The sequence below is a fragment of the Aphelocoma coerulescens genome, chromosome 1A (genome assembly GCF_041296385.1).
Source record: "Aphelocoma coerulescens isolate FSJ_1873_10779 chromosome 1A, UR_Acoe_1.0, whole genome shotgun sequence".
Taxonomy (NCBI): Eukaryota; Metazoa; Chordata; class Aves; order Passeriformes; family Corvidae; genus Aphelocoma; species Aphelocoma coerulescens.
The window spans coordinates 67,783,020-67,800,414 of NC_091014.1; the positions used below are offsets into that span (position 1 = coordinate 67,783,020).

General features: G+C 41.0%; 1 protein-coding gene across 4 annotated transcripts in view; it reads right to left on the bottom strand.

The window, feature by feature from the left end:
* VWF (von Willebrand factor) overlaps positions 1-17,395 on the bottom strand; it is a 140,054-nt gene that overhangs the window by 2,684 nt on the left and 119,975 nt on the right. For all 4 annotated transcript variants that reach the window (XM_069003401.1, XM_069003400.1, XM_069003402.1 and 1 more), the window contains 7 exons: positions 15,592-15,702; positions 14,125-14,308; positions 13,067-13,107; positions 8,298-8,408; positions 5,277-5,375; positions 4,011-4,139; positions 2,392-2,431 (listed from right to left, as the gene is read on the bottom strand). In XM_069003401.1, the coding sequence (XP_068859502.1) occupies positions 2,392-2,431; positions 4,011-4,139; positions 5,277-5,375; positions 8,298-8,408; positions 13,067-13,107; positions 14,125-14,308; positions 15,592-15,702 (715 nt within the window). The remainder of the gene's footprint in view (positions 1-2,391; positions 2,432-4,010; positions 4,140-5,276; positions 5,376-8,297; positions 8,409-13,066; positions 13,108-14,124; positions 14,309-15,591; positions 15,703-17,395) is intronic.

Sequence of the window (17,395 nt, forward strand, 5' to 3'; positions counted from 1 at the left end):
AGACTTGTGAAGGAGCCAATGCTTTGGGGTATTTTGTGGGTATTTTGTGCAGAGATAAGAGCAGCTCCATGTATTGTTACTGTAGTTTTATGTCTCAGTGAAAAAACAGGTTCCCCCTTGTACCCATTTCTAGCTAACCAGTGGAATTTCTGTGTTTTACAGAAGACTGGACTGATTTTTAGGTACTATTCACCAGTCAGAAAGTTGAAGGAATTCAGCAGGGCAACTGCACAACTAAGTACATAGACAAAGGGGAGAGAAAGGTGTTCATCTTCCTACCACCAAACACAGCTTTCTATTGGAATGTTGGTACCAAATTGACTCTGTGCCTTGCTAAAACCTTACATTTCACTAAAAAAAAAAATGCAGCTCATTTCTGGTTCCAGGGCTGGAAATGCCCTTTCTCTTTTAATGATTTCATCACCACATATGATAAAAATTGTCCACCTGAAAGGCCAGTCATGTCCATACAATTGAAAAGCACAACCAAAATAATTGTCATCAGCCTCAACACAGCTTCATCCCCTTTTTGCTCCTGACTTATCAACTTGCTCTCTAATTACTTTACCTCTGTTATTTACTTTTCTTGTTGACTGTGACCCCTCTGCAAAGGCAAGTGCTTGTAACTTAATTGAGACATGTGAGATTGAGATCAACAGAGAAAAGAGGTGAGAAGCAGAGATGCAAATTCTTTGTTCAGCAGGAAAATAAGGAATATCTTTCACCAATTATCAAGCCCTGTGCTAGCACCACAAAAATCTCACTAGAAAATAAGACCTGCTCACTTATGTGCTCCTACAAACTTAAAACTTGGAACAATGCCCTCAAACACACTAAAAAACTCCAGTTGTGAAGGCATAACATAGAAAGAGAAACTGGCTCCTGAGCCAACCTTTTCCCGAGGACATGCAGGACTCTGCTGAGCCAAAGGCATCAGACTGGACTTGAGGGAACAAGTTCTTTGCCCAATTCTTTATGGCACTGAGACATTTGAAAGACAGACTCCCTCAAGACCTTGGAAGATAATGTGATCTATGTCCATGAGAAACTGAGCTACACCTACGCAAAATGGGAATAAGGATTTGAAGGTCCATTAAATATGGGAGTTTTTAGGCACTCAGTACTTCACCTAGATGAATTTGCTTTTGCTGCTGCAAGGAGGTAGCACTTTTAAATGACTGTAACTGTTAAATAGATCTATGCATTGATCCGTTCTCATTTGGAACTAGTTTGTCCTCGATTACAGTGATTGGCACTCACAATTAGTAGAGCCTGCCCACCACCTTGTCTTTTAAATCTCAAAATTTTGTTAATAAATAATTTTGAGTATTCCTTACTTTTAGGCAGGCAGATCAAAGCTCCCTTAACCAAATTAGCTGTTTGATCCATTTGATGACAGTCTCTCCATAGTCTTCTGACTTCTATCACTCAAGACAAAGCTCAGTGATTATCCAGACAGGCAAAGGCTGCAAACTCTCTAGGAGCTACCATCCTTCATCAGGGGTATTATTGCAGCAGTTCCTGTGCCAGTGTGGTGATGGGCTGCTATGCTGGCCATCTTTTATTTATTAGCACATGTACAGCAAAAATAGGAAAATTAAAAGACATGACATAGATGAGATGTTGATATTCTGACCTTAAAAGAGAATTTCAATCCTTTGTTATCTTTCTTTTTTTAATATTAAATAAGCTACAGTATTATTTTTTACTTACAGAGGAGAAAACTGAGAGGTTATCTGCTCACAAAAGCATCAGAGATTCATTTTAGAAATGAGAACCCAACCCTGCAATCCTTCTTTATGTAAGCAAACCCTTCCTACTCTCACAGCCAGACTGACATTTGGATTATCCACACAATGATGCATGAAATTAAGAGTTGCAGGATTGACCCCTAAACTGACAAATTTAGGAAGCAGTCAGGCTGTTCCATAGGAATGCATTTCCCCTACCATTTTTTGGTTCTTATACTATCAAAAATATTACTGCCACCAGGGTTTGGCTTTTTTGATTAATTAATTTTAAGTTGATCGATTATTCATGAAGTGTTTTCCTCACATATTCAGTGGTATCAGGTTATGTGACTCGTCAGGCTGGCTGTGCAGGACTGTTCCTGTTACCACCAGATGAACAATAAAATAAAACATTCATAATTACCATCTGCATAAAATGTGGAGAGTATCTATTTCTTTCTAAGCACTTGGGAATACTGTCAAAACACGTGTTCTAGATGACAAAACATGACAGTGGCATCCCAGTCAGCGGGTGGGCTTCTTTGATGCTTTATTATAACCACATTGCTAAGCTCTGCTTCATTACTCTGCATATTATGGAAAATGTAGGTACTTACACACACTGCCATTCCCACACAAGATTTCTGGATTATTTACTTACATGTGTCACAGCAAGTGTTGCCAATTTTTGAAATTCTGCCCTAAAATGACAAAAAAAAAAAAAAAGAACCCAAATTTTGGCACTTCTCTTCTGCTGAAATAAGATGTGTGAAGTGGAGTACTAGGCAAAAAAAAAAACCAAAACAAACACCTGAATATCTGTATTATACAAAATTATAAATCTACATAAATAATCTTCTCTTTATCAATTTTAAGGTTTTGAACTTGTGATGGTATTTGCTGGAAATAATTGGCTTTTAGCAAGTTCAACATCTGAAAATATTGTTCTCACCTTCTATTAGGGGCTTTCTAAAACAAAGACATTAAATATGAATAAATTCCTGAAAACCAGAAGGATAAAACCACTAGCATTCAAGTCTCATATCTGTTTAAAAAATATCACATCTGTCAAGTAAGTTTTAAAAGCCAGAAAACTTTATGTTTCTTTTTTCATTGCTACCCTCCAAAAAATAATTCTCAGAAATATATGTATGGTGCAAATTATTGAAAATCCACAGTGAAACGAAAAACAGAGAAATATTTACACTGCAGGGTGATGCCATTGCTGTGCTAAACCCCTGAGCTTACATGCTCCAAAGTCTGGAGGCTTTTTTGATTAATAACCCTAAAATTTTGATCTCCCAACTAGATGAAAACCACTAATTTTATAGCTCAAATAGTTCTGTTTGGGAGGGATAGGAGAAGGATAAATGCAGTTTGAGAAATTCTCGTTAAAAAGTAAACTGTTTTTTACTGATTTTCCATTAAGATCATTTGAATATGATAATAACCCCAAGCCTGTAATATAATGCAGCACTTTTTTCTAAATCTTTGTTTATATAACAAAACTGTGTACCATAATTTCACAAAGTGAGAAATGCCCTGCAGAAGCTTTATTTTCCTGCATTATGCATAACAAATCCTCCATTTGTTTTCTGTGTATGAGCAGAGTGGTTTGACCACAAGCTTTTATTACAGGTTCCCTGCTTCCTGCCATGCCCAAGAAAATGGGAACAGGTGGATATAAACACCTGTAAGATGTATAAAACCTGAGAGAAGAGCAAAAGCAGGGCCCCATGTGCTACGTTCCCACCTAACTCTGCTCCTCAGTGTCTAATTAACATCAAATCTCAAGAAAGATGGGTGGATACTTTGTGCAGGGCTTTTTATACTGCTAAACAACTGCAGTTCTGAAGTTTGATCTTCCTACAGCAGTGTGAAAATTCCTTTCTCTAACCTCACATAATGGCAGAGAAAAAATATCTTAGCATTTCATATGCATATTTCTCAGTTTGTGTCATTGTCCACACAGTTTTGCTCTGGATCCCGAACTGAGAACATTGTTAGAAGCACTACTTGCAAACGTTTGGTATTTCAAATATTCAGCTTCACATTCATAACAGAATTACTGTAAGCAGTCAGTACAGACCCACAAAAAGCCAGCATACACTTTGAAACAGAGAAAACCTACATCTTTCTGAATTTCAGAGAAAGTTCAAATTCAGTTTAGCCAAGGCATTGGGAGAGGGTTGGGGTTTCCCACCCCAGCACATGGAAGGTGCCATAAACGTGACAGAGTCTATTAGGAAACCTGGGAACAGGTCCCATTTTTCTACTTACTCCTTCAGCCAAGCATCTTCTGGCATCAAATGGAGGGCAGCCAGTGATTCTCCTTTCCCAGATAAATTCCCCTCTCTCATTTACTCTGCAGGAGTGGCTGTCGCAGCCATCCTGAAGGGACGCGTTTGCCTGGAAAGATTGAAGGGCTGTTAGCTTTACACAGAAACAACAGGGGACAGGAAGTTTTCAGGATATTGCTTGGCTGATGTCTCAATTAAAGTACCATGGTGGTGACATTTATAAAACATGGAAATCTTTAGTAAACAGCATTGTTTATCCAAAAAGTTGTCATCTTCTGTTTAATTCCACAGCCATACTGATCACAGCTCTGCCCAGACTGCCAAAACCTGACCTTTTTCAGGTCTTAACAGGGAAGAAATTTCCATTAATTTAGGAAAAAAAACTTCTCTAAGTGAGAGATTTGGGGGTCTGGCCTATGAATTGTCTTTTAAATAGACATATATACAATTATTTACCTTCTGGATGAGTTGGGAACTTCTTTAAAAATATGTATGTAAAACCACCCCCACATAGAACCATTTAAGTTGAAATAAATCCTTAAGAACAAGTCTGGCCACTAACCTCACACTGCCAATCAAGTCCACCACTAAACCATGTCCCTAAGGGCCACATCTACACATTTTTGAAATCCCTCCAGGGCTGGTGATTCAACCACTGCCCTGGGCAGCCTGTGCCAAAGCTGAAACATCTTTCCAGTGAAGAAAAAATTTGCTATCCAATCTAAACCTCCCCTGGTGCCACTTGAGGCTGTTTTCTCTCATCCTGTTTAAGAACATATCATGCATTAAGGCCAGGCTGGATGGGGCTCTGAGCAACCTGGTCTAGTGGAAGGTGTTGGAACAAGATAATCTTTAAGGTCCCTTCCAACCCAATCCATTCCACGATTCTATGCTGGAGAAGTTTTTCAAAATTCACATTTTCAACTTACCTATTTCACGTTTAAAATGAGGGGTTTAATTTCTTCTAAATACCTGTTGAGGTCGTATTCCAGTTAAAGTTCCTTGATAACATTCATGAATATAGAATGCCCCTCTAGAATTTTGCACTGTGGCATGAAGTCTCCTATTTTTTCCTTTACAAACATACTGACTTTCTTGATCAACCATTCTGAGATACAGAAAGCACTGGTAATACCATGCTGCCTAATCAAAAATGAAGCAAAATGCACTCCCCCTGGGGTTCAACAGAAACTGATGATACATTTACATTTACTTATAAATAAAAGAAAGAGTGCCTAAAACTTACCTGAAGGTATTGAACCCTTCCATCTCTCAGCCTGATGCTACATGAAGTTGGCACACATTTTCCACAGCAAGAGCCAGGGATTTCCTGCCTTCTGTAATTCTAGAAGGTAAAGGAAGGTAAATTTTTCTGGGTTTGTTTTAAGCATGCATCCAGTATTTATTTTAAGAAGGTTTTTTAAAAAAAACTAGATTCAGTGGACAAAATGATAGCCAGCAAAATGTTTCTCAGTAAAGCCAATTAATTCTATACAATGCAACATGGAAAAGTAGTTGGAAGTGTTGAAACTGGAGAGAAAAGGACAAGATATCTAGTGAACAGTGGGCAGGGAAAAGGGAGAACAAGGCTAAGCTGGAAAATTTGGAGTGTGGAAAGAAGAAGAAAATGGTTGATAATACAAGAGAGTAAAAGAGCATCAGAGAAGGTACAATATAATAAAAGGGAAAAGGAGAGAAAAAAGAAAAGGGGAATAATGGAGCCCCACAAACAGCACTGAAGGGAAAAACAGTGGCAGGAAAAAAAGCATGGGAGAATGAGCAGTACTAGGGGGAGAGGAAGAAAGGTATAGAGTGGATAATGGAAAGGAAAGAACCGAACCAAGCAGAAAGGAACTGAGCTAACACATGAAGTGTCCCACAGCAATGTCCCCAGCTGCTCCAGATAACCAACAGCTGCTTATGATGAGATGAACATTTTTAAGAAAACAAACACTTTCTGGTTCAAGTGAAGGCATGCATGTTATCCATATGTTTTTTATAGAAAGAGAATTTGGGGAGGGGGGGTTGCTATTAAATAATTGGAGAAAACATAGTTCACTGTTATTTAGGGGAACTTACCCTACTTGCAAAAATATAAGCACCTAAGGCAGGTCATAAAATGACCATCCTGAGCAGAATATGCTGGAGTTGGCTGCACTTCAATTACCACTGCTTTTTACTTTCCCAACTGCAGCATCCTGGAGAAAGCAGGTGCTCCTGAGATTTGGTACTCTTAACCCATTTGTACTCTTAAATTTTATCCATTAGTAAGGAATTGCTTTTAATCTGGGTATACCATGAAGTCAAAGGCTTTGAGACAGGAAAGATCCTGTGAAGTGTCTGAATCCCACTGGCCTTAGGGGGATGAAGACATTCTGTATCTTATTTGATTTTTTTTTTCCCCCTTAAGCTCCACAAATTCATTACAATGGCTAGGAAGGGACATATATCCCTAGACCTGGAACTCCCCTTGGGTAGCTGCACATCTCCCAAACACAAGTTCACAGTCCTTAATAAGCCCAACTGGAAATGGCCCTTTCTTCAGGGTTTTCTGTCTAGTCTGTACTTTTGGGTCACGTGGGGAAAAGGAGCTGTTTGGGAAATGTGTGGGTGGTGAAAGAAGCAGGAGAGGAATGTTTCCCCATTTTTTTTTTTACCATGTATTATATTGATTCCTCTACCTTTAATTTCTACAGCTGGCTTCTTGCATTGAGCAGCAAGAATGGGTGTTTTTGTATCTTCGTGTGGGAACACACATATGCACACATGTCTCTGGCTTTGGGTTTTTTTCATGCATCTGCCAGATTATATTTTGTGGAAGTTATATTTTGAGAAGGATGCTCAGCACTGAGTTTGGCCATTTATTTTCCCATCAGAAGCCTATGTCTACAATCAAACCTTACTGGAGGGGTGATATTAGGGTCTAAAATTACTAAAAGTATTCCATGTCGTCATTTTGGTCACAGGCTGCATCCACACCACCAAATAAAAGGCATCAAGGACAGTTTGATGCCCCAGTGGACAGATGGAACACGTATGAATTATCTGAGCTGCATTCTCCACATGAAACTGGCTGGCCTCAGATTGTCCTAAACACTGACCTGTCCCTGGACATCATTTGGAAGACACAATGTCATTTTTCTACTCTCAACAGGCCAGCTGGGACAGTGTTGACAATTCTTCGAGAAAAAGGGTTGCAGGAAATCATTTGAGCCTGCAGTCTTGCTCTAGTTTTTTATTGGTAGAGATAACTCCCTACAGAAACTTAACTACATTTCCAGTCTTCTCCAGTTCTACTTCAGGATGGGAGATTGGACTCATCCAAAACTCTGCCCCTCTCTTTTCCAGGAACCCTATCAGTGTATGCCTCTCGTGGACATGAGCCAGGAATCCCACAGGATCATGTTAGAGATGTGGATTTTGGGTGCCACAGCCACCACTTACACAAGCCCTGGGTTTGGTTGGGCTCATTGGGCTCCATCTATTATCCAGGGAAAGGATGAAGAAGAGGAAGAGGCATTTAAGCTTTTTTCTGTGAAACTTAGCTGCTCGTCTGTGCTCTTTGGACACGGGGAGATTAAAACAGCCTCTGCAACTCACTTAGGTCTCCTTCTACTCGAGGTGCTGGTGCTAAGAGTGAAAAACTACACGACTGAGCAGAGCTAATCAGGCACTCCTGTCACACTGTTAGTCAGTGGAGTGAAAATGGGAGCTATATCCCTCTGGCTTTCTCAGCCAAAGTCACTCCTTGCAGGTGATAGCAGCAAAGCAGCAGCAAAGACTTCCAAAAACCAGTGGAACTGGTGGGGACAATCACCTCAAATCATCAAAGGCATGGGCTGGGAACTAAACAAAAGCTACTGAGTCCAATTTTTAGCCGGCCTGGAAGGGTCATAGGAAAGGCCTGAAGCATGGAGAGTTGGCTGAGCTGCCAGTCCCTGGAGGGACAGATAACACTGTAGGAAAGAGGATACGGTGGTTCCTGTTGCAAATGATTTGCCAAACCTTATATTGCCCTAAGTAACCTACAATAAACAATAAAATGTGCCAGTGGAGCTGAGTAGCACGTAAAGTTATCTATCTTTAGATCAGATTTGGTGCATATCATCTAATTCATGGAAAGAACACAGAGCCAAGACTTCTCAGAAGAACCTGAAGAAAGGCCAAAGGCCTCAGAGTTGTACCAAACAAACTGGTGTGTACAGTGAAGAATACAACTCTCATCAGACACATTCCAAAGCAGAACCTTCAGACTGCTCACACTCACCGCTGGGCAGGCCTGGCAGTTCAGTTTGGTGCATCTCAGAGTGTATTTCCGAGGTGCTGACTGGAAGCAGTCACACGTCGTGCACTGATCCACCATCAGGCGTCTCCCGTGCTGCAACATTGGAACCGGTTTGTCAGTCAGCGACCATCTCACCAGCAAAACTCAAACCAACAAGAGACTTCAGGTTAAACTGCCTTCATTAAATCTTGCACTGTAATTCTTTGCTAGGGGAACAAGAAACCCATGTTTCCCAAGTTTCCAGAGACCCCAATTTTTTGCATCTGTGATTCCAGAACAAGCAGCATGGCATGAGGCTATTTTTCAAGAAAGCCCTTTAGAAGTCCTTAATCTGAGAAATGGCATTGGCATCCCTTTGTTGCTTACAAATCTAGCAAGCAAGAAAGGGATCCTTGAAAGTCATGAGGAAGATTTTTTTTTTATTCTATGTGGTTGCCAAGAGTTCATTTTTGGAGTGTAATGAATTGATTTGGCAACCACTTTTTATTCTAGAGCCATCACAACCCACATATTATGGGCAGAAATTGTTATTGTTTTTGTAACAACACTGCTTGGAATCTCTAAAGGGCTAAAAGCTTAAAATTGAGAAAAGACAAACAAAAAAATCCCAGAATTACTGACTGATGAACTCTAGTTGTCCATAGTTATAATCAAATCAGGCTGAGCACATTTAAAATTCCCCGAGCTCTTCCCCAGCACCCTGTTTTCTGGATCCCATCACCTTTTCAAAGCAAGCAAAAATGGCATTTAAAATGCAGAGCAAAAATGCCAAACCATTAAGTGGGAAACAAAAAGATGTGGAGTCAGTAATTGGTTACCCTACACTGAAAGGAATCCGAAAGACAAAGTCTTTCTTCCACCCAAGTGCAAAGCCCTTCAATTTCAACCCCAAAATAACAAACCACAAAGGTTGAAGGAATAAAGTGGGATCAGCCTAGTCAAGATTTTCACAAAGAACTTCTAAAAGCTAATAAAAAAGGTAAATAAATAAGGTAAATAGACAATTTTGCTAGATTACGAAAGGTTTGAATTGTGCTTTAGATATTAATGGAATGCCACCGTTGATTTCATTTTTCCCATGGTACATACTGTGCATATCCTCAGATTCCTTTTTGAATTATTAAATGCTCATGAAACAAACCGAGCAAAAACAAGAAGCTGGCCACAGTAACAGTGCAAAAGTAATGCATTTATGGGTAGTTTAGAGCCAATACTCTGAAGGACAAATGTTCTGAGAACAGAATTTTAGCTACATTCTCATTCTGTGCCCCAGGACAACAGAGATCCTCAGGCCTCGATAACCAGTAACAGTAATGACTCTCTCCGGAGGTCTAGAAAAAGGATCCACCGCATAAAACATGATGAAAGAGGAAACACCGAGGGGGAGATCCCTGTCTTTGAACAACTCAGCTTGAGACCTGAACATGGGATTCTTCAGCTTCCCAGGTTTAACCTTTTCTAGTGAATATCATTATATGGAGGGTTAAAAAACCTCAGTGGATGCAGGCATGGGGATACACCCAAAATTTTGCTGTGGGAGAGGGAGGGAGTGCTGCTTTTGGCTGGGGTAGAGTTAATTTCCTTCCCAGTGGCTGGAATGGGGCTGTGGTTTGGACTTGTGCTGCACACAAGGATGATAATACAAGAGATATTGTTGTTATTGCTGAGCAGGGATTGCACAGAGCCAAGGCCTTTTCTGCTTTTCCTACTGCCAGGCTGCTGAGGAGACTGGGTGTGTGTGGGAGGCTGGGAGGAGACACAGCTGGGACAGATGACCCCAGCTGAACAAAGGGACATTCCAGACCTTATGGCATCATGATCAGAATATAAAGTGGGGAGAAGAAGGAGGAAGGGGGGATATTTGGAGTGATGGCATTTGACTTCCCAAGTCACCGTTCTGCTCGTTTGGGAAGGCTGAACACCTGCCCAACCATGGCAAGCAGTGAATGAATTCCTTGTTTTGCTTTGCTTGTGTGGCTTTTGCTTTCACTATTAAACCATCTTCATCCCAACCCAGGAGTTTTCTCGCTTTTACCCTTCCCATTCTCTCCTCAATCCTGCTGGTGAGGAGTGAGCAGGTGGCTGCCAGCTGAGGTTACACCACAACAGGTGGAGAGAAAATATTCTATGAAACTTCAGATTTCTTGTTTGATCTCAGCACTGGAAAGCAGTCAGACACCAGAGCAACAGTTCTAGTGCAGACCAGTGGCATGGTTTATCAAAGAATGCTTCAGTAGCCCCAGGCTTTAACATCATAAAGAAAGGATCTACAAAGCCACACTGTTATCACTGATATCCTCATGGTATCTTCTAATAGTTCTAACATTCCAATTAAGTACAAAATAGATAAAGTTGAATTCATATGACGATCACTGTGACAGGCAGGAACATAGGGATTACTAGAGATGTGTTGAAACAAAATCTTCACACACAAGTGCCTTGAACTTTCAGGGGAAGGTCTTGCCCCATCCAAAATTTGCTTAGTGTGACAGAACTGAACACAATAATGGATTGATACAGCTTTTCCCCTTTACATAACACACCTCTCGTGTGCTTTCTTGGCTAGCTTGGAATGAAATGTCAACACCCACTAACCCAGTGCCACCAAAATAACCTGCATACAGCCCAGATCTGCTCAGATCACCTTCAAAAATGCCACTCAGGAAAAGCCTAGGAAAACAGATGAGTGATGATGATAATCCTTTTGGTAAATACAGCCACCTGCTTGGAAGCTTGCAGTTAAAGCCCACAGCATTGTTAAGAACAGCAGAATGGATGCAATACACCAAATTACTGGAATATAATATTGGTAACCAGATACAAGACAAAAATGTAAAGGGATTAAGGACACAGTCAATTACCAGAAATGCAGTAAAAGACTCAAAACTTGGAACTATTCAGTGAAGGAGTTAATGCAGCAAAGTCTTCCCTTGATATAAGATGAAAGCCTATTCTTAAAGGACCCAGTGAAAAGGGTTTGAAATCCAAGAAGCATAAACTTCTGTGGACACCACATCTTCCTTCCTGACCAGGACCCTGGAACAAGTCACTGAAGCAGAGAATAGTACAAGACAAAGCTGTAGTGACGCCAGGCGCTCAAAACTTTCAGACCTACAACTATTTAACTTACAGTAAGTCATTTAAACAAAGCTAGTTTAATAAATTTTAGGATTTTTTTTTCAATATTGCAGAAGCTGAGACATTTTACTTTGAAGTCTTCAAAACAGACACTTCTCATTTTGCCTTTGACTTGACATTTTGTTTCAAAATTTGCTTATGTTTCATTTTAAATTATTTGTAAATATTTTGAAACGCTTGAAGAGAGAAAAAATACTTTACTTGACAGATCAGGTGAACATTTTGTTGGAGGAGAAAAAAAATTTAGTTGGTCATGGAAGAACAGCACACAACTGAAAAGAGCTTTGGTTTGCAATACAGAAAAAAAAAATATATATGGGATATATAATCCTCTGTAAGAGAAGGTAGCAGAAGCTGCTAATTACTGTCCTGCTTGACATTCCCTAGAAATATTGTCTTCATAGGATGCCACAGCTAGTTTTGACAACATACTCTAGAGGAAACAAGTAGAGGGATCAAAGAGAAAGTAGATTATTCCAGAAATTTATCACTTTTAAACCAGTGTTCTGACAAGAAAGACAGAGTTTTTCCTTGGATTTAATTCTACAGGGAAGTCATCCCTACACAGAATGATGGATGCTTGATGACATGGCTTTAGCTCTAACAAAATGATAAAAACTTATGCCTTTGGACTCTGAAAAAAGTATCCAAACCACAAGAAATAGACGGAGAAAGGTTCACTCTGCCTCATCACTAAAATATAAAGGGATTTGAGTAAAGTTACCTTTAAATAAATGAAAAAGGAAGACACACGTTGACAAAGCAGGAATGAGTAGGTTAAAGTTAGGTTAAATGACTAAAGAGAACCTGTTTCCCTGGGGGATGGTGAGAATATTTAGAGCTCTTTGACACCAGAGGTGCTGCCAGAATATGGATTTAGGGAAACAATGGACAATTGACAGAGCTCTCCAAAGATAAATTTGGCATAAATGAGATCAGATGCTTGACTCTCATCATTCCCACTGTCATGGGCTGGGTTAAACATGTCTTAATCTATCCATTAAATACGCAGTTGAGAAAAAATTTCCTCACAGGGCATATCAGCAGGGATCTTGAAAGGGAAAAGAGGGAGGGAGCTCAAACAGGGAGGAAGCTCAGCTTTCCTGTTCCTGCTAATAGCCAAGGAGGGATACCTCTCCTTCCACACAGGTGGAGCAAGTCCCATCCTTGTTTTAATCTGCCTTATCCTCTGAGCAGAATATGGGAAGGTTTTGCTTCCCCAAAGTGGGCAAGGATCGCTTGGGAGATTAACCCTCGCAGAGAGTTTCCTGTGTGTTTGGTAGTCTGCAAACCATTACAAAATGCAGATTACCACAGTTTCTACGCATGCTTTTCAAGCATCCTTCAAGATAGGGAAATATTGCTGTCCCCATTTTGCAGAGATGCTCATTGTCATATAGGAAGACCCTGGCAGAGTCAGGAGCTGGACATAGACGTGCTGAGCCCCCTGGCACTGCTTCTACTCCAAGGTCTCACTTGCAGAGATTCTGTCTGGAAAAAAGCTGCCCTGTATTCTGTGTGTGTGTATTCTGACAAGTGTGTGTCCTTCAAAAGCTCATTCATACATTTAGGTATCTTGCCATCTCAGCAAATAAAAGGAATTTGTGTCTTACCCCAATAACAGTGCCATTCAAAGGACAACCATTCAGGGGTACTGAAAAAGAACAAAGTATTCCATTTAGCATTACCATCACAATGACAGTTCCAAGATTTAATCAACCACAGCAATGATTTTTTGACTTAGTACAGTTCCAGCTTGAACAAATTTGTATCCAGTTTCACTGGAAAGAGGCATAACTGAGCCTCCTTACACTATACTTTGAAAGGCAACAATTTGTCAGAGCTATACTTGATGCTGCATAAAAATATCTCTAGCTAAGCTTTTTTTGAACAAATACATGGCAGAAGATGAACTTTCTCCTCCAGTTCAAGCCCCATACTCTTAGAAGATGCACTCAGATTTTCTGCAAGTTAGAGAGCATATATCCTCTCCTCCTCCCACTGCTCCCTCCTCACCCTGTGGTTGCACACATACTTGTCAACTAAACATCACTGTGAGTCTTCCCAGACTGAGGCCAACTACCCAAATCTTCTGATTTAGACTTCTGAGCCAAGATTATGTAAGGAGTCATAGAATCACAGGCTTGGGCTGGAAGCGGACCTTAAAGCCCATCCAGTTCCAATCCCACTGCCATGGGCAGGGACACCTTCCACTATCCCAGGTTGCTCAGAGCCCCATCCAACCTGGCCTTGAACACTTCCAGGGATGGGGCAGCCACAGCTTCTCTGGACAACCTGTGCCAGGGCCTCACCACCCTCACAGGGAACAATTGCTTCCTTATATCACATCTAAACCTGCTCTCTTGTCAGTGTGAAGCCACTGCCCCTTGTCCTGTCACTCCAGGCCCTTGTGAATAGTCTCTCTTCATCTTTCCTGTGGGCTCCCTTAAGGCAATGGGAGGCAGAATTTCCCCCCTCTGCTTTTGCCCATGAGGCTTTGGATGCAGCAGCAAGTGCTTCTGTAGTCAATGTCTAAATTACACAGGAGCCCTTCAAAGTGGGGCTATGCTTCCATAGCACACACTTTTAAAGTTATTGTTGAGAAACAGAAGATCATCCCATGAAACAATTCATGCTGGAGCGATGCTGTTTGTCATGTCCCAAACCTTACCACATCTGCAGGAAGGACAGCAGTCTATCACTTGGTCACAGCGCAGCTCAGTTCCCTCTGGGCAGTCAGGCACATCCATTTGGATGCAAGAAACATTCTTTTGCTGCACAAAAACCTCATTGTTCACCCGGACACACTCGTTGACAATGCAGCGGTTCCAGGGGGATCGCCACTCCGTGCCGACCTGAGGAGCAGTTGGGAGAGGATTAAACACAGACAGCAGTATTTGTGCCCCTGGATAGAGGGAAGACCACCCCAGCCAGATGGTGGCTTGCCAAAAGCACATTTACTGCATCAGGAACAGTGTCACTCAACAGCTCTCCACAAACCCTTATGGTGACAAGCCGTTTATAGAGCACACTGAGTTTGTAGAGAATAAGAATTACCAGAGTATCCTTCAAAAGGGACATGTCAGACAGCATGTGAAGAAGGAAAAGCACTCCTAACTGGAGTTAAATCTGCATTTATCCCCTGGTGACTTGGCTGCACTGCACTGTAGCTGAGCAGCTCCTCTTTCTGCTGCAGCCTGCTGCAAATCAGCTCTGCTAAGCCCAAAGGAGGCTCTGGCAATAGACTCTAGACCTGAAACACTTGCAAATGTAGAAAAGACGAGATCCTGTTGACAGTTCTCTTATTATCATCACCCACAGACCAGACAAAGCGGGAACTTCCACTGCTATTTATGGAACAGACATCACCACAGGCCAGGAGGAAGATGCTGCCACAGTGCTGGGAGGAGCTGGTCACTGCTTTGCAGCCTTATTCCTTCACTATTACCACTCCAAATACACTTCAAGAACAGTGAAACTGAAGATCAGATCCCCAGCTGCAGTCAATTCAAACATCTTTGCTCAGAAAGTTAGTAAAAAACCACTTTCCTCTAGTGGGTTAAACAGTTCTTCACTTATGACAGAAGAGTTGCAAGAGTAGTAGCAAAAAACAGACTGCAGAGTGTAACCATTATCTTGTTAGGACCAAAAAAAAAAATCAGCAAGAGACAGTGGGACATTAAAATAGGCCTTCTGAAGGCTTGTTTGATGAAGCAGAGAAGAATATTGATCCACATTAAGAAATGCCCTTGTTAAAACCAGGAAAGAGGCAGGTTGCAAAATGACACTTTAACAAGGTTTTTTTTAAGACAGCAGCAGATTGCAATACAAATTAACTGGGATAATTTAAACAAATAGCTGATGGTCAGGGAGGCACTATACCCAATGAACATTCTTTCAAGCTACCATGGCTGAAATTAGTAATTGTACAGAAAACATCAGGCCCAGAAAAGGGTGGGGAGGATTCACGTGTGAGAATTGACTGGGTAGGTCATGGGACACCCAAAACATTGTTTCTCAGTGCTGCTTGATGTGCAAAAGAAATAGCTGATATCATCTTCACTTCCTTCCATGGAACACAAAGAATTCCAGGGGGCTTTTGCTAGGAGGGGAAGTGTCCATCCCACTGGAGCCTCACCTCATGCAAAGGAGGATCTTCATCACCCCGAGGCCAAAAGTTCTGCTCCTCACAGGCAGTTTTCTGGCACCTCCCACAGCACTCCCCTTCTGGCACAATATACTTGTAGCCCTGGAGGAGAAAAGAAAAGAAAAGGACTGACTGATCCAGGAAGGGGAGGCAAACAAGAATATCCATCTCAGGGTTTTCTTTTAGGATAAATGTTTAACATTAGCAAAGTTTTATGAAAAGGAGAGCTTGAAAAAGGACAGATATAATTATGAGGGGATTTTTAATAATTTAAAAAAATATTTTTTTATCTATAATAGTATTTTACAAAGGCAAATTAAAGGTAAAAATTGCTCTTGTGGCATCTTAGAGGTTAATCAGCACTCACAACTGCCCTTCTAGTTCCAGAGAATTCAAGGGCAGGATTCAGTCTGAGCACATTCAGACACCTGACTGCCCTGTGTTTAAGCAGAGGGAGGATGCAGGTTGCTCGGACATGTAATCCAGGGACTGGGTTTTGACTGATCATTTCATCTTTTCATAAAATCATTTAAGTAAAAAAAACCCCATTAAGACCATCAAGTTGAACCATTAACCCAGCACTGCCAAGTCCAACACAGTTTAAGCCAACAGTTTACCAACAACAGGCATTTAAAAAATCTTCTACAAATTAAGATAACAAAATTAAACTACTATGCAACACTAGAGATTATGTGTCTTATCAAAGTCTAACACTCAATTACGGAAAATGAAATAAGCAGCGCGAAAATTGAACAGTGTGCCCTCTGTTACTAAAGAAAAATCTTATAAATCCAGCAAAACAGGTCAAAAAAAATCCCAAGCCACAGAAACAACAGGAATCCCAATTCTCACTTTTAATACATATTAATCTCCTGAAGCCAGATACTGAAACAGTGAAATATATAAGTCCAAGAAAGCAAAAAGCTTTAATCTAATTAGAAATAAAATATTCTATATGTAATAGCTAGGCAGTCTCCAAGGGGCAAAACATAATTCTGATCTCAGTACAGAGTTGAAAGATGTTCTGTCACAGATGATATTGTTCATGTGAAAAATGCCAGTAAAAATAAGCATAATTTTATTTTGGTCAAACTGAATTATTGAGGGATTCCCAACTGCTCCATCCCTTCAGGAACTGTCCCTGCTTTGCAATACAAAGCACATTAGCAAACCTTGATAATCAGTGGACTTGGATATGGAAGTTTATTTCATATAATGTCATAAAATATGATGCCAGACCTTGACCCAGCTCTGTGAGAAAAGTTGTGCTGTTGAGTATTTGGTTTTACATTACTTTTATCTGCTAAATACATGTCTGAAGCATCTGAAGTGTCAGATACAACTTTTTGTGTGGCAAACTCAAGAGAAGTAAAAATCCATGAGCTGTTTGTGCCCAGGAAAAAGCAAAACCGAGCTGGAGGACCCAAATATCACTAAGTTGGTGTGAACACAGACATCTACAGTGCAGAGGTGTTACAGAGCAGACTCCAGGGGTGATTCGCACTCCTAACACACTGACAGATCACAGAATCACACCAAGGCCTGGGTTGGAAGGGACCTGAGAGATCATCCCATTCCCACCCCCTGCCACAGGCAGGGACACCTTCCACCAGAGCAGGGGGCTCAGAGCAGCAGGTGCAATTCCTGCAGGGATCATCTGCTTGTTTTCTCAGAACTTTGTAAAGACAAAAGAGGACAGAAGTATCCACAGGACTCTGACACGCGACGAGGCAAATCCACATGTGGTTTGCAAGTGAGAAGTCAATATTTGCTGCTCAGCTCCTCACAGAACTGA